The sequence below is a fragment of the Xiphophorus maculatus genome, chromosome 18 (genome assembly GCF_002775205.1).
Source record: "Xiphophorus maculatus strain JP 163 A chromosome 18, X_maculatus-5.0-male, whole genome shotgun sequence".
NCBI classification, from domain to species: domain Eukaryota; kingdom Metazoa; phylum Chordata; class Actinopteri; order Cyprinodontiformes; family Poeciliidae; genus Xiphophorus; species Xiphophorus maculatus.
In genome coordinates, this window is record NC_036460.1 from 1,905,544 (window position 1) to 1,931,341 (window position 25,798).

The following is a 25,798-nucleotide window of genomic DNA, read 5'->3' on the forward strand; positions in this document are numbered from 1 at the left end:
CACACATAGCTCTTGCCTTTGTGGGTGAATGCAGTTTTACCTTGCGACTGTCTGGCAAGGCGTAGAGAGAAAAATCCATTGGCTAGATCGATGCAGGACTTGAACTTTTTGACTCGAAGAGTTTTCAACGCTCCTTGTGGATTGATCAAACTGGCTCGGTTTGCTATTGTTCTTCGATTCAGGGCCTTGAAGTTGATAACTGGCCTCCAACCCCCTCCAGCCGATTCAGGTTTCTTCACCGCCTGGATGGGGCTGTTGGTGATCGGGTTGAGCTCCTCTCTGATGATCTCTAGGGCGCCCAGCTCCTTCACGATCTTGTCCATCTCCTCGACTGCTCCTGGGTTCAACGGGTACTGCCGAACAGGTGGATGAACCCCACCTTCGATGTGATGAACAAACTTTGGGCCCAAATCTCCACAATCGTTCTTGAACCGTGCTACCTGTGCTGTAGCGATGATTTTACGTAGCTTCTCTTTCCCAGCCGGGGAGAAGTCACTCTCTTCAAGTTTCTGTTCTGTCACCGTTGGTATGTCGACCGGTTTGTACCAGTCTTGCTTTTCTGACCCTGCTTGAGTCGGGCCGACTTTCACCAATCTTGCTTTCAAACTTGTCAGCCTTCGCTCCAGTCGGCGATGTGTGCCTTTCTTTTTACTGAGTTCGTCTAAGTCTTTTACTGTGAGGAGATTGTAGGGACCTTTCACCCATACTACTCCTTTCCAGGTTCCATATGGCATTTCTTCTATTTTCCCATTAGCAAACTGAACCTTCAGGTGTCCTGCTGTTTTTAGGTCTTTGCGGGTCATCGACACCTCCGCTCCGGTGTCCACTAGGTAGGGCACTCCTTCCACTTTAGCGTAGATTTCGTCCCCTTCCCAGTAGGCATTTTCTAAAACGACCCGCGACCTGGACGCCATTACTTTGGTGACCCTCCGGCCCCGGCTTTACGGGACTCACGGAGGGCCGTCCTCTCTTCTTGGCTCAATTTCCTATACTCCTCATCTGTCAGGAACTGACCTTTTCCTGGCTGGTTTGATGAAGCCGGAGGGTTGGTCGGTTTCCCTTGCGGTCCTGGTGGTTTCTGCTGGAACGGCCGGTTCCGGAAGTTGGATGGCGGTGTTCCTTGTTGAAACGGTCTGCTCTGGAAGTTGGATGGCGGTGCTCCTTGCTGGAACGGTCTACCCTGGAAGTTGGCTGGTTGTCTGATGTTAACCCTTCCAGGTGGCTTTGCCGGTTGGCTAGCCTCCTTCTTCCTTTTGTCCTCGTAGTACTGTTGTTCCAGGTCGAATCCCTGCACCGCTACATCCATCTGAGCGACCGTCGTGCTTCTCACTGGCAACTTCACGAACACGATCTCCCCTCTGCGTCCTTTTGTCACCTCACGCAGTACTTTCACATATCTCGCAGGGGAAACGGTCTGTTTAAGTGTGTGCCACAGCGGTTCCAACCGGCTTCCCTTGTCCAGTCGTCCTCTAGCTCTCTTCACCTGGGACTCTTCATCATCCATGTCCTCCAACACCAGCCTTTCATAGTTGCTCTGTGCTGAATCTGTTCCAACCATCGGGTCCGAGGTCACGCTGGTCAGCCACAACTTTTTGGCTCCCTCGTGGTTGGTGGTAGACAACACGGTTGGCCAAACATCTTTCAGATACTCCTCATTGTTTTCGTCTGCGTTTTTACTCCTAATCACCAGCCTTAGATTCTTCAGCTCGGCGTAAGCGTCCTGTCCCGTATTAGCGGCAGGTAGCTGAGCCAACGCCCCTGGTGGTCTCACCGGGATCTGTGGTCCTGGCTCCGAAGACGTCGCCTGGGGTTCCTCTTCATCAGCCGACACTTCGTCCAGCTTCTGTCGAGCCTCCCTGGAGTATTTGAAGGCGGCTTTCTTCAGTCGTCGCAGCATCACATCATACATAATTCCAATGTATGCATTCCTGAAGTTGGTAGTCAGGGAATAGTGTGCTGTCAGTGTAGAGCAGGATGGTGTCATCAGGATGTTAGCCCATTCTCCGATTGTCGCTTCCACCTCGAGTCGCACCCGGTCTCCCAATCTGCTGGCCCATCCTGCAGGGATCTGGTACTCGGTTTGGCCGACCTCTGGTACATACGTACACCGTCCGTCCTTAGCCTGCACGGGACCCCAGGTCACGTCTCTTGCCAGTCTCTCAGAAGATCCTTCGATGTCAAAGGTTTCTATTTCTTTCTTCTTACCCCGGTGCTGTCCTGTTCGGAGTGTTTTATGCTCGGTCGGTAGTTGCTTTGGGTCGGAGAAGACGCTGCCGTGATCGCTCTCCTCTTCTTCTTCTCCAGGATGTTCGATCTCCGGTTGCTCCTCTTCGTCCTCCGAGTCGCTGATGTCCTCATACTGCTGTTGTCGAAGAGGTTCTCTCCTGGGGGAGTTCAGCGGTCGAATCTTAGCTGGTTTCATCGGTCCTTCTTCTTTCGGGACCGTCGGCTGCTTATTCTTAACTTTTCCCGCATTGGGTTTTTTCAGTTCACTGCGGCTCTCTTCAAACGAGAACTCCTTAACGTACCTTGCTGCGGAGAACTCTGGTTCAACAGGTGCCTCCTTTATCTTTATCCTGGGCGGCTGCACGGCTTTGGCTTTACCGATCTGGGTGGTGTTTGAAACCTCACTCTGTGGAATTTTTAAGGGATATTTCTTGATTTCTTGCGATGGATGGCTAATGCGGCATTGCTCCTCCATCTCAGCTGCCAATTTCACCCCTTGCTCAGTGCGGAGTCGATGCAGACGGGGGTCAATCACCACCACCACTTCTTTGAACACAAAGAAATGACTGTTGGTCCTGGCTATATTCACCACTCCGTTCTCCGCGATTGATCTGGCGGTGTCCCTTGGCAGATCTGGCGATCTCAGTCCTTGTACACTCACTATCACTCTTCTCATGCATTCGTTGCTGGCTGCTGTCAGGCCCCGCTCGAGTCCATGCCACATCTTCTTCCGATATTCCTCCAAACTCTCTCCTTTTCGGTAGACGTCAATCGGGACTAGGATTACAGCTCCATAAGGGAGACTATAGCCGTTCATCAAGACTACTTCTCCCCTTGTCTTTGGGCTACAGGTGGCTTCTAACAATTTTGAATCCGCTTGGTAATATTGCCCTGCTTGGTCCTCAAGGCTGCGTCTGAACTTTCGATTGTGGATCTTGTATCTGTCATTGGTGAACACAATCAGTCCGTCACCCTCAAGATCCCATATTCTTCCAATAACCTGATAAATCCGGAGGCCGGTCTGCAGTCTAAAGTTGCTGGCCCCCGGTGGTATTTCGGCTAATTCTCGGGCCATCCTCCAGGTGTCCGATTTCTGAGTCTTCTTCTTAGGGCGACCGGGGTCCCGCTGCTCCTCGTCCGATTCCTCCTCGTCCTCGTCGGAACTGCTGGCTGCTGGGGTCTCCGTAGGTTGCAGTGGATGCTTCTTCTCCGTGCTGTGGACTCGGGGATGAAACCCGAGCTCCCGACCCCGTTCAGTGGACCAATCCCTGACCGCTTGCTCCCACTGCTCCTCGGTGAGACTGCCGACGAGCTGTCCCTCGGGGTCTTCCTCATTGGCCGGTGCAGGTGGGATGTCCTCGTTCCGCGATGGACCCGGTTGAGCAGGGATGCCTCCGTCGTCATCGTTGTTGCTGTCGTCGCCGCTGTCACCGCCATCGTTGTCGTTGCTGCCGGCCGTCAGGTCTATCAGATCCCTCGGAGGTTGCTTCTGCGGGCGAGTCGGTGTCGGGGCTCTGCTGGGCAGTCGGGACGGAGGCTCAGCCACCTCCGACCTTGCCTCTTCGAGGGCTTGTTCCTTTTCTTTGCCTTCTTTGTAGGTTGAAAGTCTCTGCATGGCCTCGGTGTAGTCTTTGTACTGGCTCACCCCCTTGACGTTTGGGTCCACCAGGATTCCATCGATGCCCGCCGCCAAGGTAGCTGTTTTTACTACGCGGTCATACTTTTCGGAGGGGCTGTGGACAATTCGTAGCTCACCATCCACCCATCCTTCAAGGAGGTCAGCGAACCATTCCAGCCATCCTCTAACCTCCGACTTCCTAGCCACTTTCACTGGGCATCTGACGACTCCCAGTCGGTGGCCGTGTCTAAGCTGGGTGCAATAGTATATCCGTTTTTGCACTATGATTTCCATTGGGCTCCGAGCCACGTCCCTGCTCATGGTGAAGTGAGAATCAAAGAACATCTTTTTATTTATCTCAGTCCAGGATTCCAATCCATCACCAAGTAATATCAACATTACAGGAAATTGCGATAATGTAGATTTGGAAAGATGGGATTGATGATTCTTCCCATCCCGGCTGTTGTTGCTTGCCTCTTGTTCCATTGCTGGCTTTTGTAGGGGCTCCAGTTCCCCTCTTTCTTCTTCTTCACTCATAGTTGTCTTTGTCTTTCGAGTCGCCTATCCCCCAAAGCCTCTCTTTGCGCTTTCGAGTAGGGATGGGTCCAGGCTGTGTTGGCTACTGGCTTCACTGTCTGGATCTGGTCATTCTATCCTCAGTAGAAGCTTTCCCTCACCTGTATGCTATACAGTTACTGCGAGGGTTGTGACTGATGGCCTTATCAGTCACCACTAACTCTTTTCCCCAAGAGTTAGTAACCCAAGTGAGCTATTCAGAGTCTCACATCTGTTTTTACTGACTTGGTATCTTTGGGGCCCGCCTACTCAGTTGTGCGCCGCCCCACGTTGGGCGCCATGAAGGTTATCCTGCAATAGTCAGCCCCGCCCACTCCTCACTACTACCCAGGGCTGCCTACTGACCAGTTCTCTGTCTAACAGGTCCGGAAAATCTCTGAGACCTGGGTATTACCCTAAAAGTACTCTATAAGAGATAATCTATTTAAACTGGTGGCGAAAGTGATTCGTCTAGCTCTAACTACCTCCAATCCAGAAGTTATGACCCTTTACAGTTAAGAAACAATCAGCTGAGTAGCCCTCACAGCTGCATAATTCCAATAACCACTTCTGTTAACGGTAGCCCACTTTCTAAATCATAACTTGCACTTGGAACCGGCTAGATTATGTTTAGTGACTTAGATGTAAGTCCCAGGGTCATTATTTATTCTCGCCAAAGGAAATTATGAAGCCTCCTATTTACTGGAATCATGTACATTAGTTTTACCTTAATTAAAAGAACTGAACGAAGATTAAATGACTCTATTAATTCCAATGTCCACCAACCTCTTTAGAATTTTATAGTATAAATTTATTACGCAAGCTTAAGCAGGGATATGCGACATACAAATCAATAATCAATCGTAAATAATTTAAAAACAGTGTAATAAAATTTACATGTACAATCATACTACCCTGTCCTCTTTTCCCTGACTAAAGTCGCAAGTTCTGAGATGGAATTTCGATGAGCAGATTCAACTCATACCCAGACGATGGTGGATCTTTGGCAACAGGAATTTCTAGCATCCTTGGTTGAGGTCTTTGCCTGGTGTGGAAAAAAAAAAACCTCTTTAGAAAAGAAACAAAGCAGAACGGGTCCGAATCCTTTTGCAAAACCCAGTTCCTCATCCCTGAGGGAGCTTTGTCCTTCCTCCAAGTCTTGTTGCAGAGTTTGTAATTGCTGGGCTGAGACGAGACCGACGATCGAATGAAGAACCAGGGATGGGGCGATGGAACCCAGTCCTTTCTTGGCGGTGTGAAGTCCGAGCTCCCCCGTGGTTCTGAAGTGCGGTCCGTGGCTCAATCTGCTTCAGCAAGTTGTCTCTCCTTCTGCGCCGTCGGACTGGGAACGGCTGGTTCCTCTCTTCAGCCCCTTTTTATGCATCTCTCCCCCATGTGTGTGTATGGGGAAATTTGGTCTACGTGACTTGCTTCACATCTGCTATGTATCATGAAAAAGCCCCCACATTGCCCAACCTATTTCTGCTGACCACAGTGGAAAGTCCCGTACTTCCCCTTTCTCCGTTGCTTCAGCCAAACTCAACACTCCAACCATCCTGTGCGCTCTGACCATCTGTTCAGAACTGCTTGCGACATTTCCTGTTTCAGGACTGTACTGTATTCCTCTCTTTTTCTATAACCCACTATTATGTATTATAGCTCATTAAACACATTAAATCTGTTGTTAAACCTGTTTGAATTAATTTCAAATGATTACAACTTCACATTATCACAAGTTTGATCCTTAGTTAACAATCAATCACATCTCTTACTTATTATAATTCATCAACCATAATCTTTCCACAGTTAATTCATTACAGAAATCATTACAGATCACATTTCAGATAATACATTTCAGAAGGTTACTATGTGATTACTTGTATTCATTTTACTATTCCTTCATATTCAATTTAATTAGCTTTTAATCAAACTACAAGATTACTTATTTTCTCTCAGGCCTCTATGCACCTTTTCTGCATGCACCCGGAAAGATCTCACACCCTATGCCAGTTTTCTTGACATGCCACAGGCTGATGTGGAGAGAGAAATTAGGCTTTTATTTTGAAATTACAGGAAGTCAGTGTCCAGTACCTGAGGCTCTGCCCAACGCGGTGATGGTTCCGATCCAATCAGAATACTCCTTCAAGGACCATGTGGTGTTCAGCTGTCAGCCGGGGTTCCTCCTGGTCCAGGTGAGGCTTCACTCTGCTGCTGGGAACTGAAACTGGAACCAGTGGCTGAACTGGGAACAGACAGAGACATTCTTATTGGTCTACACAGGAAACACAGGAGAGAGTCTGATTGGCTCTTGACTTCCTGCAGGTTTTATTTGATCCATCAGATTAAATTTGATTAAACTTTATTTACTTTAGTTAGTCAAAATAAAAAACTGAAACTCTTGAATTTTGCTCACATGGAGAATTTTTTATGACTTTAGATTAATGGAAACCAAAAATGTCTCATAAAATCAGAATACATTTGGCCAGTGGTGGGAACACTTCTGCTAACCCGCTAATGTGCTAATAGCTGAGCAAATGTTTTGTTTAGCACTTTAACTTTTTTGCTAACTTTGAAAACATTTAGCACACTCAGGTTGCCCTAAAATATTTTTTTCCAGCTAAATGCTAAGTGCTAATTTGCTCAGTTGTTTTGTTAATTTTAAGTTGAATAAAGTTCAACATTTGTGTTGAAGTTTTGGTTCTTGACTGTTAGCAATAGTTAGACATTTATGTTGAGGCTCTTACTTTGAGGTGTGTGTCAATATGGCGAAATTTAGTGCTTTAACTTTTGCTAAATACCATGTTGGTGTAGCTTTTAGCTTTAGCAGAACTAATGTTTATGATCTGTGCTTTAGAATAGAATAGAATTAGAATAGAATAGAATTCAACTTTATTGTCATTGCACTGTCACAAGTACAAGCAACGAGATGTAGTTTGCATCTATCCAGAAGTGCTCTATGAGATATAAATATTTATTTACAGATGTACAAGACTATGTATGTATGGACTATAAGGGGTTATAGCAAGAGATATAGATATTGTGTATAAATATAAATATGGGAGCTATATGCACAGATTATACAGATTATACAAGAATGTTAGGGAATGGATTATATATGTATATAATATAATACAAGATAAATAATGGCAGATTAAATTTACAGGTTGTATGTGTGTGTGAAGAAAACAGTCCGTGATGTGTGTGTGTGTGAGGATAGTCCATGTGTTATTGTTGTATAAGAGGATAGGGGAGTCCAGTCCTTATAGTTTATGTTTTATGTCAGGAGGCGTTCAAAAGCGTGACAGCTGTGGGAAAGAAGCTGTACCGGTGCCTGGTGGTTCTGGTCCGTAGGCTTCTGTAGCGCCTCCCAGAGGGCAGGAGGGAAAAGAGTGTGTGTTCTGGGTGAGTGGAGTCCTTTGTGATTTTCCCGGCCCTTTTCAAACACGGCTTCCTGTAGATGTCCTTGATGGCAGGGAGCGGTGCCCCGGCGATATACTGGGCAGTTTTCACCACCCTCTGCAGCGCCTGCCGGTCGGAGACAGAGCAGTTCCCGTACCAAGCTGTAATACAGTTGGTGAGGATGCTCTCAATGGTGCAGCGGTAGAAGTTCGTGAGGATCTCTGAGGACAGGTGGTTCTTCCTCAGGGTCCTCATGAAGAAGAGGCGCTGATGCGCCTTCTTAATGAGTTTGGAGCAGCTTGTCGTCCAAGTCAGGTCCTCGGAGATGTGGACTCCCAGGAACTTAAAGGTGTCCACACGCTCCACCACTGTCCTCTTAATGTGGATGGGTGGATGTGGGTCAGCGTTCCTCCTGAAGTCCACGATAAGCTCCTTGGTCTTCTCTGTGTTCAGCTGCAGGTTGTTTTTGTCGCACCACTCAGACGGTCTACCTTCTCCCTGTAAGCGGCCTCGTCATTATCTCTGATGAGGCCGATCACCGTGGTGTCGTCTGCGAACTTGATGATGGCGTTAGAGCCATGGACAGGTCTGCAGTCGTAGGTGAAGAGGGAGTAGAGGAAGGGACTCATCACACAGCCTTGTGGCACTCCGGTGTTTATGATGATGGTGGATGAGAAGTGGTTGTCCAGCCGGACATGTTGAGGTCGACTGGTCAGGAAGTCGAGCAACCAGTTACACATGAGTGGACTGATGCCGAGGTCTGTGAGTTTGGTAATGAGTTGTGATGGGATGACAGTGTTGAATGCTGAACTAAAATCTAAGAACAGCAGTCTGGCGTAAGTGTTCTTACTGTCCAGGTGAGAAAGGACAGAGTGCAGTGCTATAGAGACTGCATCCTCTGTGCTCCTGTTCTGCCTGTATGCAAATTGGTGGGGGTCTAGTGTGGGGGGGGGGAGACAGGATCTGAGGTGTGCTAGGACCAGCCGCTCCAAGCACTTGGTAATGATGGGGGTAAGGGCTACCGGGCGGTAGTCATTGAGTCTGGTTGGGTTGGGATTCTTGGGGATTGGGACGATGGAGGTAGATTTGAAGCAGGTCGGTACCACAGCGCGGGCCAGGGACAGGTTGAAGATGTCCGTCAGCACTCCTGCCAGCTCCCCAGAGCACCTTCTGAGGACACGTCCAGGTATGCCATCAGGACCCGCAGCCTTGTGGGATTTAATCCTGCTCAGAGCCGCTCCTACGTCAGTGGGGAGGAAAGTCAGTGGCTGTTGGCCTGGGGTGGCAGCTGCTTTGGTTGCAGTTTAGGGTTAACCTTTTAGTTAGCACTGCCCTCCACTGCATTTGGGCATTAAAGAAGGATTTTTAATAGCGAAATCATATTTTTGGTCATGTTGTGGCCCCAGCGGTTATAGGAAAGACTTCACTCCTCCATGCTGTGATGTGTCTGCAGGACGGTGGGACGTCGGATCGTCTCCAGCTGGAATGCCAGGCTGACGGCTCGTGGAGCGGCCGTCCTCCTCGCTGTGACAGTAAGACTCGGATCTGAGCTCAGAGCTGCTGATGGACTTGTTTCCTGTCCAAAATGGAGATTCTGGAGTTTCACTCAGCAGATCTCCAGTTTCTGAATCTGCCCTCTTGTTTTACACACTCAGATTTATTCATTACAGATTATTTAATTAGTGTGAAGCTGCACTGTTTCCAACATTTAATGCACCAAACTTCAGGTTGGAGGGGTTTAATCCTCTTAACTGCAGTACATAGTAATTTGTTACACCAGCAGGGGGTGCTGTTGTTAGGAAAAAGGAGATTTTGTTTGGACCTCATGTTTCGGCCAATTTGCCAAAATCCATTTTCATCAACGTTTTTTTATGCACCTTATTAAGAGTTGGACTAGAAAATATTGATAGAAATGACGAAATAAGTTCCTCAATTTTGCAATAAAGTTTTTACAGTGGCTAAGCAATAAGTGATCATTAGTATCAATATTAATATAAAGTTTGTCACCTTTCCTAGAGAAGTTTAGAATCTTGTAATTATCTAAGGTTTTGCTCACCAAGCCGCGCGCGTGTGTGTGTGTGTGTGTGTGTGTGTGTGTGTGTGTGTGTGTGTGTACGTCCATGTGTAAGAGTAAACACATACCTCTGAAGAAAACCTACAGTTTAACTGTTTTACTGCTTTCTTTATGGCAGCACGATTAGTCAGTGCTGACTATCAGTTTGTGATTTCCTTCATCCGTTCCGTCACTTAAATTTGAAACTCATAGATTTTTTTCTGTAACACTTGCTAGTGTGATACATGTCAGTAAAGGTTCCTCATCTGTAAATGTATTTCTGAAGAGTGTGGCAGGGACTAAACAGGCCTGGGTGAGGATACTCATATGAATCTTTCAGTTTTCCCTAAAGTTGAACGTTTTTTACAGTGCACAACCAGGCTGCAAGAGTTGCTCCAACTTGGGAAATTGTTGGTTTTTTACCTTTAAAATTATCCACTACTTTTGTCTCTGACTTTGTTTTCCCTCCATCCATTATTTTACACACTTGAGTTTGTTCACTAACAAAATATAATACACCTGCAGTTGTTGAATTTTCCATCACTAAACTTATAAATGATCAATGTAAACCATCAGTCTGTATTAAAATAGTTAACACAATTCATATTATTTATTTAGATTTGATGTTTTGATGTTTGCCCTTGGATTTCTATCGATTTATTGATCGATGGTTTGTGTAAATATTTATCAAACTGAAGGGCCTTTTAGGTTTCATATAGTTTTTTTCTTTTTGTGTTTGTTGCACAAATCCAAATATATGCTGCTATCAATCAACAATTCAATCAGTGAATTTGGGTTTTTTCTTAAATACTCCGTCTCACCGAGATTTACTTACATCTTCTGACATCTAACCCAACTTATAATAACATAGTAAGGCCCATGGACAAACCATGGGTCAAAGGTCAGGGTGGATTCTTTAAATAGCTGCACTGGGTACAAAGCAAATTTGACAACACAATTTACAAATGAGACCATTTCTGGAAACCCCAAGTCTAAAAACTGTATTTATCTGATCACCTGCAAAATTTGTCAAATTTATTATGTGGGCGAGACGGGCAACAGCCTTCTCACCGGTTCACCCAACACAGATATAACATCAAACATCAAAAAGAAAAACATGTACAACTTGTGAAGCATTTTATCAACCATGGCTGGGAAGCACTTTTGGCCTTGGTACTGAAATGTAACCCAACCTGGTCCTCAGCACAGAGGAGAACGGCTGAGAGGATTTGGATCCCTAGGTTGGACACACAGATCCCTACAAGTCTGAACAAGAGGTAGGCCTTGGGCGTGACCACCAGCAGAGAGTGTCCGTGCATGGGATCCTTCAGGAGCCCTAACTCTAACCCTAACCTTACCCCGAACCCCAACCCAATCCTGAACCCGAACCCTATCCCAACCCAACCCTAACCTTACCCCAAAACCCAACCCAACACTAACCTTACCCCGAACCCCAACCCTATCCCTTCCGTCCATTTATAAAAATATGACTTGACACAGATCCTACTTTTTAAGGCAAACCCGGTCTCCATAGCAACCAGCTAGCGTGTGCATGATGTCTACTGGTTGCCATGGAAACCAGGTTTGCCTGAAAAAGTAGCATGTGTGTCAAGTCATATTTTTACCCCACGTAATGTAATAATACACTGCCTGGCCAAAAAGAAGTCGCCACCTGGATTTAACTAAGCAAATAGGTACAAGCCTCCTATTGGATAAGTACTGCATAGGCGATTATCTTTCAGCTGGCAACTAGTTATTTAACCCCAGCTGATGCAATGAGTAACTCCTCATTTCTTAAACAACCCTGGCAAAAGACACATCCTGTGGTCGTGGAAAAGACGTTAGTCTGTTTAAGAAGGGTCAAATCATTGGCATGCATCAAGCAGAGAAAACATCTAAGGAGATTGCAGAAACTACTAGAATTGGGTTAAGAACTGTCCAACGCATCATTAAAAACTGGAAGGATGGTGGGGAACCATCGTCTTCCAGGAAGAAATGTGGTCGGAAAAAAATCCTGAATGATCGTGATCGGCGATTACTTAAACGTTTGGTCAAATCAAATTGAAGAAAAACAACAGCAGAACTCAGGAGTATGTTTAATTGTGAACGCAAAAGCATTTCCACACGCACAATGCGAAGGGAACTCAAGGGGTTGGGATTGAACAGCTGTGCAGCCATAAGAAAACCTCTAATCAGTAAGGCTAACCAGAAAACAAGGCTTCACTTTGCTAGGGAGCATAAAGATTGGACTCTGGAGGAATGGAAGAGGGTCATGCGGTCTGATGAGTCCAGATTTACCCTGTTCCAGAGTGATGGGCGCATCAGGGTAAGAAGAGAGGCAGGTGAAGTGATGCACCCATCATGCCTAGTGCCTACTGTACAAGCCTGTGGGGGCAGTGCTATGATCTGGGGTTGCTGCAGTTGGTCAGGTCTAGGTTCAGCAACATTGTGTGCCCAAAGAATGAGGTCAGCTGACTACCTGAATATACTGAATGACCAGGTTATTCCATCAATGGATTTTGTCTTCCCAAATGGAACGGGCATATTCCAAGATGACAATGCCAGGATTCATGGGGCTCACATTGTGAAAGAGTGGTTCAGGGAGCATGAGACATCTTTTTCACACATGGATTGGCCACCACAGAGTCCAGACCTTGACCCCATTGAGAATCTTTGGGATGTGCTGGAGAAGGCTTTGCGCAGTGGTCAGACTCTCCCATCATCAATACAAGATCTTGGTGAAAGATTAATGCAACACTGGATGGAAATAAATCTTGTGACACTGCAGAAGCTTAATGAAACAATGCCACAGCGAATGCGGGCTGGAATCAAAGCTAAAGGCGGTCCAACAAAATATTAGAGAGTGTGACCATTTTTTGGTGGCGACTTTTTTTTTGGCCAGGCAGTGTATATTAGCTTCCCTCTGATTTTCTAATTTATTAAGCATTTATATCATGCAGCTACAATCAAATATTGATTTTTTTTTTTTTTTTTTTTTACAGATTTTTACTTTGAGGAGGAATTTCCTTCCTCTCTTGTCTGGAAGGTTTAATAAACTTCATCCAGCAACTTTTATAATTAACTTTAAATCAGTCTGGAACCTTAGATAATTATTAAATACACCTGAAGTGTAGACCAAATAGCCTACAGTTGTAGTCTCCTAGTGCTCCCTCCGAGTCTCCTCCCCCCAGTGGTTCCAGTGCTCTCCCGAGTCTCCGCCCCCCTAGTGCCTCCCCCGTCGCCTCCCAGTGGCCCCAGAGCTCCTTTGTCGCCTCTGCGCCGTCGTCGCCCGCCGGACCTCCCCCGAGGTGAACCCGTCCTGTGCCTCCACACTTTGTTGTGTTGATCTTTTTGGACATGTTCGGGCGTCTGGTGTCCGCCCTTGAGGGGGGAGTACTGTCAGGATTGGGTTTTCTTCTGGTGATACTGGTATGAACAGTGAAATAAAGTAAATGACGACCCAAACAGAGACCGCCCAATCATAATGACTGAAAGAAAAGGCATAGGGTGCAGTAAAAGTAAATAAAGAAAACAAAAGAAAACAAATCAGCCGTAATAAGAAATGAATCATGTACAGATCAGTAAGACAATCAAGAAAATCTTCTACTTTTTGGTGATGACGTTCTTGGTCCTTGTTGACTGACTCTGACTTTTCCACATTGATACTTCCAATGCTAAATTCGCCGTAAATTTCCTGATCATATTTGCTCATTTCATCGTCTGTTGTGTCTTCAGACAGCAGATAATATTCGCTTTCATTTCTATAGTTCACCACAGTTGGTACGATTCCACAGTTGTAATTGCTTTCCTGAAAGCTAAATTTGTCCTCTCCTCCTGCATACTTCTCGTAGAAGTAGATGAATCCTCTTCTCTTCATGTCTTCTACGCAGCCCTCATCTGCTTTGGTTACCAATTCATCTTCAATTTTATACACTTCTTGTCCACATATCACATATGTATAAAAATTGTACGTCTGGGAATTTTGGATTTCACAGCAGATGACCGAGGATAGACAGAACAATTGGCTTCCCATTACTAAAGGAACTTCAATGGTTGCACTGGGAGTCACAAGCAGTCTGCCGTCACTGAGCCGTCGATGCAGGAACATGCTGATCACATCTGTTGTGTCGAGGATGCAGATGTTCTCTATTGTACAAGAGCTGCAGCATTTCTTCAGAGAACTCGCTTTCTGAAGATGGCGTTCAAACAGAGATGCCGTGGTGTCATTTGGTCTTGCGTTTTTCAGCTTAATCAGGTAACCTAACTTTGTCAAGACCGGTCCAGTCATCTCACAGTCGAAACAAGTCATAAGCTGCAGTATTTTGCAGGTTGTTTTGACACTATAAACTTTTAAAACAGTCAAAGCAACATTCACTAAAAATAATATCCCAACCCTCTGACTTGGTCTATTCAACTCTAAAAGTTCGCTCTCTCTCCTCACAAACTTCATGCACTTTGTGATGTCAAACTGCCGAACACTGCATGACTTTCGGCTGGTTGGGAGATCTTCTTGCTCTGGATTGTCCCTGGAGGCACCTGATGGATGTCCTGATGACGCTCCACAGGCCTGCTGGCCATCCTGAGCCAGGTACTTTTTGATGACTTTCAGGTTCATAATGCTGTGCATTGTGACATTTGCCAATCTGTATCTGAAATTCTGGCAAACGTGAATGACTGGAGCAAGATCACTGTTTGTTGGATGTTCCTGGTTCAGTGCATGGGGACTCGGCTTCCTGACTGTGTCTTCAGCTTTAGCGCTGGTGCTGTCACTGCTCTCTGTGGAGTTTTCTTCCGCAGTGCCATGTTCGTTCTTCGTTGTGCTAATTTCTTTAGCACAAACTTCATCTTCAGGATGTTCTTCAAATCCAGAACATCCGTTCCTGTTCCCAAAGGTGGAGGGGATGGGTTCGCTGCTCTTACTCATATTATGCTCTTCAACAGAAGAGTCAGCAGGAACAGTGAAAGCCAAGCAGTCTTCTGGTGTTTCCATTTTACTGCTGTTCTCTAAATCAGCATCAGCTGCGTACCGGCTGCTGAACTTCTTCACTGCAGTAGTAATTATATATCCAAGTCCGAAACCAACGTGGAAGAATGTGATGTAGTATTTCTGAACGGATCGTTAGAAATACTAGAAATTCCTGAGAATTTGTTTCTCTTTCGAAGTTGTCCTAATCGTACGAAGCGATTCTTCACGATGCCGACCTGATCCAACCGATTTGAGATGCAGAGTGAAGGAGAAGTTCTGCCTGCCAGTCAAATAGAGCCTCTGTGACTGATGATGTCATCAGCCTCTGTGACTGATGATGTCACAGAGGCTGATGACATCATCAGTCAGCTCACTCTTTTGAAAAACGTCTATTTTTCTATATCAGATGTTTTATTGACAGTAAAAGGTTTTGATATGAAGCTGAATGTTTGTTTTTCCTGAACATCAACACTTTCCTGCTTTATTGGTTTATTGAAAATAAAACCTGGATGTTAAAGACATGGAGGAAGAGATGAAAACTGAAAAAATGTATTTTAAACACAACCAGACTTTATACAGTTTTCAGTAAAAGTTGATGGAAAATGAGAAAATATCACAAATCTGTTCACAGATTAGAGTCGAGTAATTAAAGTATTCAATTATACAGATTATTTTATTTCACAAAATATTTGAATTAAATAAATTTTTAAAATATACAATGTAGCTTAGTTTACTTTTGATTTATTGGATTTTTTCTTACATTATTTATAGGCTTTAATTTATTCAAGATTGAATATTTTTGTTAAATTCAATTTCATTTTATTTTACATATCTTATTCCCCAGGATTTTAAATAATAGATATATTACAGTTAATTTGGTTGGATTTAAAAATATTTTCACTATTAGTTTTTTAGATTAATTTTATTGTAATGTTAAAAATGCAATATTACACTTTTCTTTTCTTCCTTTTTCATTTTATTATACAATCAGATTGTGTTTCTGCATCTTTATGATTTTCTGTACATGTAGAAATTATTAAAGCACAAAGTGAAAAAAAGAAAGAAATTACAGAAACATGTTGGGTAAATAAATAACAAACAGCTAATTTAGAGATAATTATTTATGGAAAGTATTTTTTAATGGAATGAAACTTCATGTTTTATTCCATTTTTACTGCTGATAGAAAAATAACATTTATTTGAAAAGTTGTTGTTGTTGTTCCTCGGAGTCACCAGCAGGTGGCAGCAGCGCCTCCTCTCAGCTGTCTGGAAGTCTGGACCAGACTCGGCTGTTTCTCCCAGTAAACCGGTTCCTCTCCCAGTTTTCTTCCAGTTAACGGAGTCGAAAGGCGGCTTGAAGCGGGGACAGCTCGCCGGGATGGAAGAGCATCAGAACGGCAGCGAGGTTGGTGCCTGAGCCGGTAGTTTACTTTGGTTTGCGGATGTTAGAAAGGAGAAGTTAGCTGGAAAAAAATCAACAAACATGTTTGCAAAAAGAAGTGGCATCATATTTTCACTTAAGACTTAGGAAATAGTTTCATGATTTCGGTTATTCGGTTTAAACTGAGGTAACACTGAACAATGAATAGTTTTAAATAGTTTGAAAAAAATTGGTTTTTAAATTCATGCACAACTTTGCAGTTTACAGCATGGTATCAAAAATTAAAAATAGTTTTAAATCACTAATATAAGGATGAAAAATAAATCTGATGTTGTGATGTTTCTGCTCCTTGTGTCCAAAAATATTTCCTAAAGGTTAATAAATTGTTGGAGCAGATGACCGGTTCCCTCTTTGGTCATATGGACCCGTCAGGTTTACAGGTCTCATTCTGTCCTGATAACTGGTATTAAGGAAGAATAATTTTAAATTAACTTTGGACAAAACGTTTGTCTCTCTCTTCCTTAAACTTCCGGGTCCTCTCAGCGGGCGACGTGCAGCCACAAGAAAAACAACAATGCGCGTGTTGACGTCACAGAATCACAGAGTTTAATTCCATACAAAGCAACGCATGAATCAACAACAAAGCTGCAGAGGAACAGAGATATGCATTGTTTACCTTATACAAACAAAGACAGACAAGACAAAGACAGACAAAAAACAAAACAAAGACGCGTCTTTGGAGAGAGCGATGCAAAAAAGCAAAATAGTGGCAGCTCTCTGAATTTTTCTCCTGTACACGAAGTCTTATACTAAAGGTGTGTCTTTCCTGTTTAATATATTCAATTAAGGCGTTCCTCTAGTTGACCAACTGGAAGCTATCTTGGACACTCAGAGAAACTTAGAAACTCCCCCTAATTTTACGGCAAAGATCAAAGGCCATTTGCTCTCTGCTAAAACAAAAGAGCCAACAGCTGCGTCCTGACCCCCTGTGGTTCTGCGGTCATTTTGGGTACAGAGAAACCTGAGATAAAATTTCACAGATCCGAAGTCTCTCCCGTTATCTCCCCCAGGCTCAAATGATAGTGCCTTTCAGCAGATGTTAATTTTATGGCCTCCTGTGCTCCGGCAACACAGCAGGAGTCCCCATTGAGAGATCTGCAATTGGTCCCCGTCTGTCTGAATGCTTGGTCATCTGGTTTAATTTTGAATCCTTAACACAAACCTGTTCAAAATAAAGAAATTTGTTCAAAATAAGAGTGTTCAATATACCTTTTACACATGCCGTAAGATTAACTGTATTAAGCACTAAAAATAATCATTTTTCCTCAACACTAGTCACAGCTTTACTCTCAGTAAAAACAACTATCATCTTTGTACTTTTCTTTCTAAATCCTCTTTTAATCCTGTTCCTTGTCCAGTAGCAGAAACACTTACATTAAGAAACCACAATCCCTGAATTGCTTTATCACCAAACTTCTATAACCGCAGGATCAAATAATTATGGAATTGTACGTATTTATTCATATTTTAAAGGTATGTACTTTTAGGACAGCCATCGAGTAAAAAGCTGCATGAGCTACTGGAGTCTAAACCTCAGTCACCATGTCTCCTCATCTTCTGAAACAGCCACAGATCAACAGTTTGACAACCAGTTTGCTTTGTGAAGCCTCACTGGGAGGGAATCAAAAGGGAATCAGGTGCAAGTTGGGCAGGTTAAAGTAAGAGAAACCAGATACTGCATTCAGAGCATGATGAAGACCAGCAAGCAAAACATTTAGAGAGGATGTAGGAGAATATCGGAGTTCAGGAGATACAGGAGAGAAGATTTGACTGAATCAAGACATTGGCCAGAAGTTCAGACTGGGAAGCTAACTGGCAAATTACTAGCTAAGTATGTGGAGCAGGAAAATGGGTCGTATTTACTTTAATTTATGCAAACCAATTACTGCAACATATAAAAGACAAGTGTAGTTACACCTTGTGATTTTTGCAAACAATATTCTTAAACTCATCCAAAATATTATTCTCCACAAAACTTCTTTTATTTATATGTAGCAAATATATTTGCTACATAGATTAAAGATTCATGGTCTCATTATTTGACATGGTTGTTCTGTTCAAAACCTTTTGGTTTGCTTGAGCAGAAAGTGTCTGGGTTTGTTAAGATGTTAAACTTTTACCACCTAAAATCTTCACTACTTTCCAATAGTTCACTTTTTATTTAGTTGTTTCATGGACTCAACTTCAATAGATTAACTTATAAAGCATTTTTTCATCCAAACGTTCCTTCCTCTTGTTTAAGATGAGTACAAACAGCAAGTCGATGATAATTAAGTGATGTTTAACTTCTTGTTTTTAAGTCTAAGGTTTTATTTTACAGTGAGGAAGGCCGGAGTCCAGGTTCAGCAGGCGGCTGAAGGCGTCTGATCCGCTTCAAACTCAGAACCTGTTTGCTTTACGGCAAAACTTTGGTAAAGTTAAATTTAATCGGCTAAAGAAAATCAGACGGTTCGTTATCCAACGTGAGAAATCCCTTCAGGTCGTCAAGTTTCTGGTTTGATCAGATCTTGTTATTCATTATGATTAATAATTAACGGTTGATTCTTTTGTATCTAGATGCAAAATAATCATTGAATTCACAATTGAGGTTTTATTATGGGGATGCAGCAGATTAAATATTTCATAGTATATTTCACTGATTCCTTTCATACAGTCTAAACTCCCTGAAAAGGAGAAATGACCTTTCAGAGAAATATAATTTTGATTGCTTTGAGTTTGATGATATTTTACTTAATCTGACTGATACGATCTTCTTTAACTCATATTGATGCTTCACATTGATCATTTATAAGCTGATCAATTACAAGAGGTTTACTGTCTGTTAGTGAATGTGATGGAGACCATGGGTTCCATCCCATGTTGATTATTGATATTATGTTGTTTTCAGTTCAAATGTGTTTGTATTAGTTTTTGTTTAGTTATATTGTGACATTTGGTGAACATTCTTTGTGGGGGGGAGACTGGCCATCTTTCCTGTTCGGAGAATGTGGGAGAGAGGGGAAATGTCAGTTCGTTTTGATTTAGATTAGTTCAATTTGAGTTAATTGAGTATTTGCCTTTCTGGGTGTGTCTCAGCAAGGTGGATCAGAGAGGGAGACGAATGCTCCTGGAGCATACCAACTTCCATTAAGAGGGGGAATACTCTGAGGATGTATATTTAGTTATATTTACTTTTGATTGACTTTAGATTAGTTTAATTTTAATAATTTGCATGCATGTAAATATTTTTTGGACCATTTATTGTTAGGTTTGTGTAAGTAGTGTTTGTTTGTCTTTTCTTTTTGGATCACCCCTTTACCTGGTGTAAGTGTTGGAACTTGCCTCAGGTATAAATGTCAGCTTCTTTGTTTCACTAAGTAGGGAAGGGTGCTGGTGTAATGAAGATTTGGAGCTCCCAAATAAATTCACCTCAAAGACATTTGTTGCCTCACTTCCTTCTTGAAACGCAGAGCCTCCGCCGGTCAAAGTGACAGTGAACATTAGTGAACAGCATCATTAGGACCAAGGAACAAAAACTGCAGATCATTTTAAAGGTAACAAAACAATTAATCATGTTGTGAGTAAATCTTGGAGCGTGGTTGTGTAGTGAGTATGTTTAATTTTTATTTTTAGGTAAAGTGTACCAATAGCAAACTGAGTCAATGTTGATATAAGTTATTATAAGTTGGGTTAGATGTCAGAAGATGTAAGTAAATCTCGGTGAGACGGCGTATTTAAGAAAAAACCCAAATTCACTGATTGAATTGTTGATTGATAGCAGCATATATTTGGATTTGTGCAACAAACACAAAAAGAAAAAAACTATATGAAACCTAAAAGGCCCTTCAGTTTGATAAATATTTACACAAACCATCGATCAATAAATCGATAGAAATCCAAGGGCAAACATCAAAACATCAAATCTAAATAAATAATATGAATTGTGTTAACTATTTTAATACAGACTGATGGTTTACATTGATCCTTTATAAGTTTAATGATGGAAAATTCAACAACTGCAGGTGTATTATATTTTGTTAGTGAACAAACTCAAGTGTGTAAAATAATGGATGGAGGGAAAACAAAGTCAGAGACAAAAGTAGTGGATAATTTTAAAGGTAAAAAACCAACAATTTCCCAAGTTGGAGCAACTCTTGCAGCCTGGTTGTGCACTGTAAAAAACGTTCAACTTTAGGGAAAACTGAAAGATTCATATGAGTATCCTCACCCAGGCCTGTTTAGTCCCTGCCACACTCTTCAGAAATACATTTACAGATGAGGAACCTTTACTGACATGTATCACACTAGCAAGTGTTACAGAAAAAAATCTATGAGTTTCAAATTTAAGTGACGGAACGGATGAAGGAAATCACAAACTGATAGTCAGCACTGACTAATCGTGCTGCCATAAAGAAAGCAGTAAAACAGTTAAACTGTAGGTTTTCTTCAGAGGTATGTGTTTACTCTTACACATGGACGTACACACACACACACACACACACACACACACATACGCAGGTACACTGACCACCACTGCCCTTGACCTTCCCCAGAGGTCATGAGAATCATCCTGTGGGGTCAGCCTTGTCCCTCTTCACGCTGTGCATCAGGAAGACATTCTGTTTAAATCCAGAGGTAATTACAACATCCAGATCTATTTAAACTTCTCTATGTATAGAATATACTATATATATTATTCTTGATTATCTAACACTTATTGGTTTTTCATACTTTAATTGTATTACTCTTAAAACTCAGAGGTCAGAAGGAGTTTACCAAAACAAAGTGTCACAAAGATGCGACTAACAGATGTCAGAGGAATTTTTTTTTTTTTGGGCACATTGGGTCACCGGAAATTAAAAGCAATTATTGATTAGGGTCATAAATCAGTCCACTGATTAAATTTTGCCATAAGGATGCCTATATATCTCTGCTGGACTATTTATGTAAAAAAACCCAAAAAACTGTTAAATTAACTAAAACTAAAAAAGATGACGGAGACGTTAACAGAAAATATTTGAAGTGTTTGCGGGATGTGGAAGCTACCAAATGAAATGAAGCGGATGACATAAAACCCATAAAAACATTGGTTGACATCCTCAGGAACCATCAGCAGTTCGACGTTTTCTTAAACTGCAGGTAAGATACTGACTGCTGATAAACACCCCGCAGAACCCCCACCTTAAAAACCTGGACTGTCCCTTTAACACCTGGGTTACATTCCTGTAACGTGATCCTGATTGGTCGCTGACTCACGTCTGTTGCAGTGGTGGATTGTGGGATTCCTAAGAAGGTTGATGGAGCTGTTGTGATGTTCGGTCGCCATGACAACACCACGCTGTTTGGAGCGACGGTTCGTTACGTCTGCGAGGAGGACGGCGTCCAGCTGAGCAACAGTAAGATGGTGATGATGTCATCGGATAAATTAAGATCTTGATATTTAGTCTAATGATTATAATTGTTATTTTATATCTAATCAAACCAAAGATCTGATCTATTGATCATGTAAACGAGAGATCACGGAGCGTCGGTGGGTTTCTGTGCTCAGCTTCGTTCAGGTGCGGCCCAGCAGGAGAGTGGGTGGATGCTGACGGAGGAACAGAACTTCCTGTCTGTCTGCCAGGTACGACTCCTGCATTAACCTGAAAATAATAACCGTCACATACTAAACATATCAGACCCACGTTTATTTTTTCATGTTTTCATCAGCTGTTAATAATTAACAGAAATAAATCATAATGTACATCATGTGTTTTAGATGTGAGCTGAAATACATGAACATTAATATTCTGATTTATTGAATTTGACTGTTTGACCCGTCTGTGTTTTTCTGTCTCTGCTGTCTAACATACATGTTTACCTGAATGTTCACTAGTTCATTTTCTTTTCTGTTGTTTCTTGACCTTTCTGTCTGTTTTATGCCCGTTGTTTTTTATGTTTACCCATTTGGACATTTATTCTTCCTGTTTGCTTACCTGTCCATCTGCTTGTTTACCTGCCTGCTATGGAGCTAAATTGAGGCCATAAAGTTTGTTCAAAAGAAAAAAAATCTGAAACTAAATAAAAAACCTTGAATCTGAAAGGTTGTTTGGAACATTTTTTCAGATTTAAATCTATTTTTTTTCATTTTCAAAACTTTTTTTCATTTGCATTTTTTTTCTTTTGAACAAACTTTATGGCTCTAATTTTGCTCCATAGTCTGTTCCTCAGCACCTGTTTGTCTGTTTTCCTGTCTGTGTGTTTATAAATTTATCTTCTGTGTTTTTTGCCTGTGCAGTCACCTGTCTCCTCTCCGTCTCCTCTCCGTCTCCTCTCCGTCTCCTCACTGTCTCCTCTCCGTCTCCTCTCCGTCTCCTCTCCGTCTCCTCTCCGTCTCCTCTCTGTCTCCTCTCCGTCTCCTCTCTGTCTCCTCTCTGTCTCCTCTCCGTCTCCTCTCTGTCTCCTCTCCGTCTCCTCTCTGTCTCCTCACTGTCTCCTCTCCGTCTCCTCTCTGTCTCCTCTCCGTCTCCTCTCCGTCTCCTCTCTGTCTCCTCTCCGTCTCCTCTCCGTCTCCTCTCCGTCTCCTCTCTGTCTCCTCTCCGTCTCCTCACTGTCTCCTCACTGTCTCCTCTCCGTCTCCTCTCTGTCTCCTCTCTGTCTCCTCACTGTCTCCTCTCCGTCTCCTCTCCGTCTCCTCACTGTCTCCTCTCCGTCTCCTCACTGTCTCCTCACTGTCTCCTCTCCGTCTCCTCTCCGTCTCCTCTCCGTCTCCTCACTGTCTCCTCTCCGTCTCCTCTCCGTCTCCTCACTGTCTCCTCTCTGTCTCCTCTCCGTCTCCTCACTGTCTCCTCACTGTCTCCTCTCCGTCTCCTCTCCGTCTCCTCTCCGTCTCCTCACTGTCTCCTCTCCGTCTCCTCTCCGTCTCCTCTCCGTCTCCTCACTGTCTCCTCTCCGTCTCCTCTCTGTCTCCTCTCTGTCTCCTCACTGTCTCCTCTCCGTCTCCTCACTGTCTCCTCACTGTCTCCTCTCTGTCTCCTCACTGTCTCCTCTCCGTCTCCTCTCCGTCTCCTCACTGTCTCCTCACTGTCTCCTCACCGTCTCCTCTCCGTCTCCTCTCTGTCCTCCAGCCTGCGGCCTGCCTTCTCGGCCTCTCCCCCACCAGGTGAAGCGGATTGTGGGCGGTCGGAGCGCTGAGCCCGGTTTCTTCCCCTGGCAGGTTCTGCTCAGTGTGGAGGACCTGTCCCGGGTCCCTGAGGACCGCTGGTTTGGCTCCGGGGCCCTGCTGTCTAAGTCCTGGATCCTGACCGCCGCCCACGTCCTGCGGTCCCAGAGGAGAGACGCCACCGTCGTCCCGGTCGTCCCGCATCACGTGAAGGTGGATGTTTGTCCCTGAATGTGAGGTTCATGCTGTCTTCGTGTCTCAGTCAGGACTTTCTGTCCCTCAGGTGTTCCTCGGCCTCCACAGCCTCAGAGACAAACAGACGTCCGCTGGCCGCTCTGTCGATCAGATCGTCCTCCATCCAAACTTTCAGCCCGACAACTACAACAACGACATCGCCCTGCTGAGGCTGAGCGAGGCGGCGGAGTTTAACCGGCTGGTCCGTCCCGTCTGTCTGCCACCGGCTCACCGACAGGTGAGCAGGAGGCTCCAGGTTTCAGGTTGTTACGGACAGTTGGAAAGACGGACATGGGGTTACTGAGAGACAGGAGGGGGACACTGTTAAACATTAAGGGTGATGAATGAAACACAGAGGGACACAAAGAGACACTAAGGCTGTTTTCCCTCCTGATACTCTGGCAGACTCAATTTGATTTGGGACCAAAGTTGTGAGTCAAACCCACCAAACCCTTTGAGCAACCTGTTCCCCTCCTGGCCTGTGGGGGCGCTGCACCAAGAACCACTGTAGGAAATGACACAAAAAACCTCTGAAGACACTGAGAGCAACTTCCTTCTTCACCAAATGGAGACAAAATGGAGGCGTCAGATTTTAGTGGTTGGAGGATTTCTCTTTAATCCTCCTTAGTCTTTGGTTAAAGACCACGAGTCATTTCTCCTGCTAGTGCTAGGCTAGCACGTTTGTTTGGGTTGAATTTACCCAGAATGCCCTGTGCTGTAGCTTACTTCCTGCTTTTTGAGCGGCCTTTAGTCTGCTTGCTGTTCACATATGCATTCAAACCGATCCAGAGTTCACTTCATCCAAACCCAGATGGAGGCTTGTAGGCAGAACAGAGTTCACGTTTTTGGTTTGATTAACATTCACACCAGATACATTTGGTCCGCTTTAAGAGGACCAGAGTTGGTTTCCCCTATTGGTCCAGATCTTTTCTCCAGATGTGAAAATACTCCTGCAGAACTGTTCAGTTGGATCCAGACCCGCTTTCTGAGCTGCTTGCAAACCTGCAGACCGGCCTTGATCCGAACCAACATGGAAACAAACGTCTTTTTAGACTTACGAGCCACCGTAGCTGGGCATCATCAAATGAGCCCCTCAGTGTTGCTACTGCTGCTGCAGCAGGCGCTAACTGGACTGAAATTGGATAGATAGATTGGATATGTGAGCATAGATAATAGATAAAAGACAAGAACCTTCAGATAAAAACAGGAACATTCTGTTTCAACCTCTGGTCTAATCAACACATTTAACACATTAGATCAATAAAAAGCAGTCTGACTAAAATAATAAAAACCTAAACATGTAAACAGTTCTATAACATTCACACATTCTCACCTCTTCAAATGAACTGGACTTTTAGACGGACTGGATTAAATCGGACCAAACAGGTTGGAGGGGATGAAACCCTAAAAACACAGATGGTGTTTTCCACCTTCCAGGTTGATGATGTGATCTCTTCTTTGTCTTCTGTCTCCATCAGGACCGTCCGCCTTCCCTCCTCCCCAACTCTCTGGGTCTAGTTGCTGGTTGGGGGATCTCCAACGCTTCCTCCACCCCGTCCCCGCTGACCTCTGACCTCTTGCAGTACGTGAAGCTGCCAGTGGTCCCTCAGGACGAATGTCAGGCCAGCTACGCTTCCCGCTCCGTCCGCTACAACATCACAGACAACATGTTTTGCGCGGGTTTCTTCCAGGGTGGGCGAGACACCTGCCTGGGGGACAGCGGGGGGGCGTTCGTGATGCAGGCGGGGCGGCGGTGGGCCGTGTTCGGCCTGGTGTCCTGGGCCGGGCCCGAGGACTGCGGCAGTCAGAGGGTGTACGGCGTCTACACCCGGGTGGAGAAATACCTGGACTGGATTCAGAGCCGTGTTCAGGCTGCCCCCTGGTGGTGAGGAAGAGACGCTGCGCCTGCCTGCAGAGACCTGCTGCTCTGCAACATGCAGAATCTGATCAATCATTGGATTCATCAGGAATTTTCATGGATTGCTGAAAGTTCACACTATAAACTGATGACTCTGTGTTTTCACCATGTGAGCTGCATAATCTGCATAATCCGATCAATCAGCCTGCATGTTTAATTCAGATTAGTATCTAGAACTTTCTCCACTTCTTTCAGAAATTTAAATTTATTATTTTAAAATTTATAAGGGTTATGCAAAATAACAAAACCTTACCAAATATTTTTACTG

General features: G+C 44.0%; 1 protein-coding gene across 2 annotated transcripts in view; it reads left to right on the plus strand.

Moving 5' to 3' along the window:
- The window catches only part of masp1 (mannan binding lectin serine peptidase 1), a 41,845-nt gene extending 16,047 nt beyond the window's left edge, over positions 1-25,798 (plus strand). For both annotated transcript variants that reach the window (XM_023351221.1, XM_023351222.1), the window contains 7 exons: positions 6,473-6,591; positions 9,252-9,330; positions 21,505-21,633; positions 21,786-21,860; positions 23,344-23,591; positions 23,662-23,850; positions 25,091-25,798. In XM_023351221.1, the coding sequence (XP_023206989.1) occupies positions 6,473-6,591; positions 9,252-9,330; positions 21,505-21,633; positions 21,786-21,860; positions 23,344-23,591; positions 23,662-23,850; positions 25,091-25,501 (1,250 nt within the window). In that variant the 3' untranslated portion in view covers positions 25,502-25,798. The remainder of the gene's footprint in view (positions 1-6,472; positions 6,592-9,251; positions 9,331-21,504; positions 21,634-21,785; positions 21,861-23,343; positions 23,592-23,661; positions 23,851-25,090) is intronic.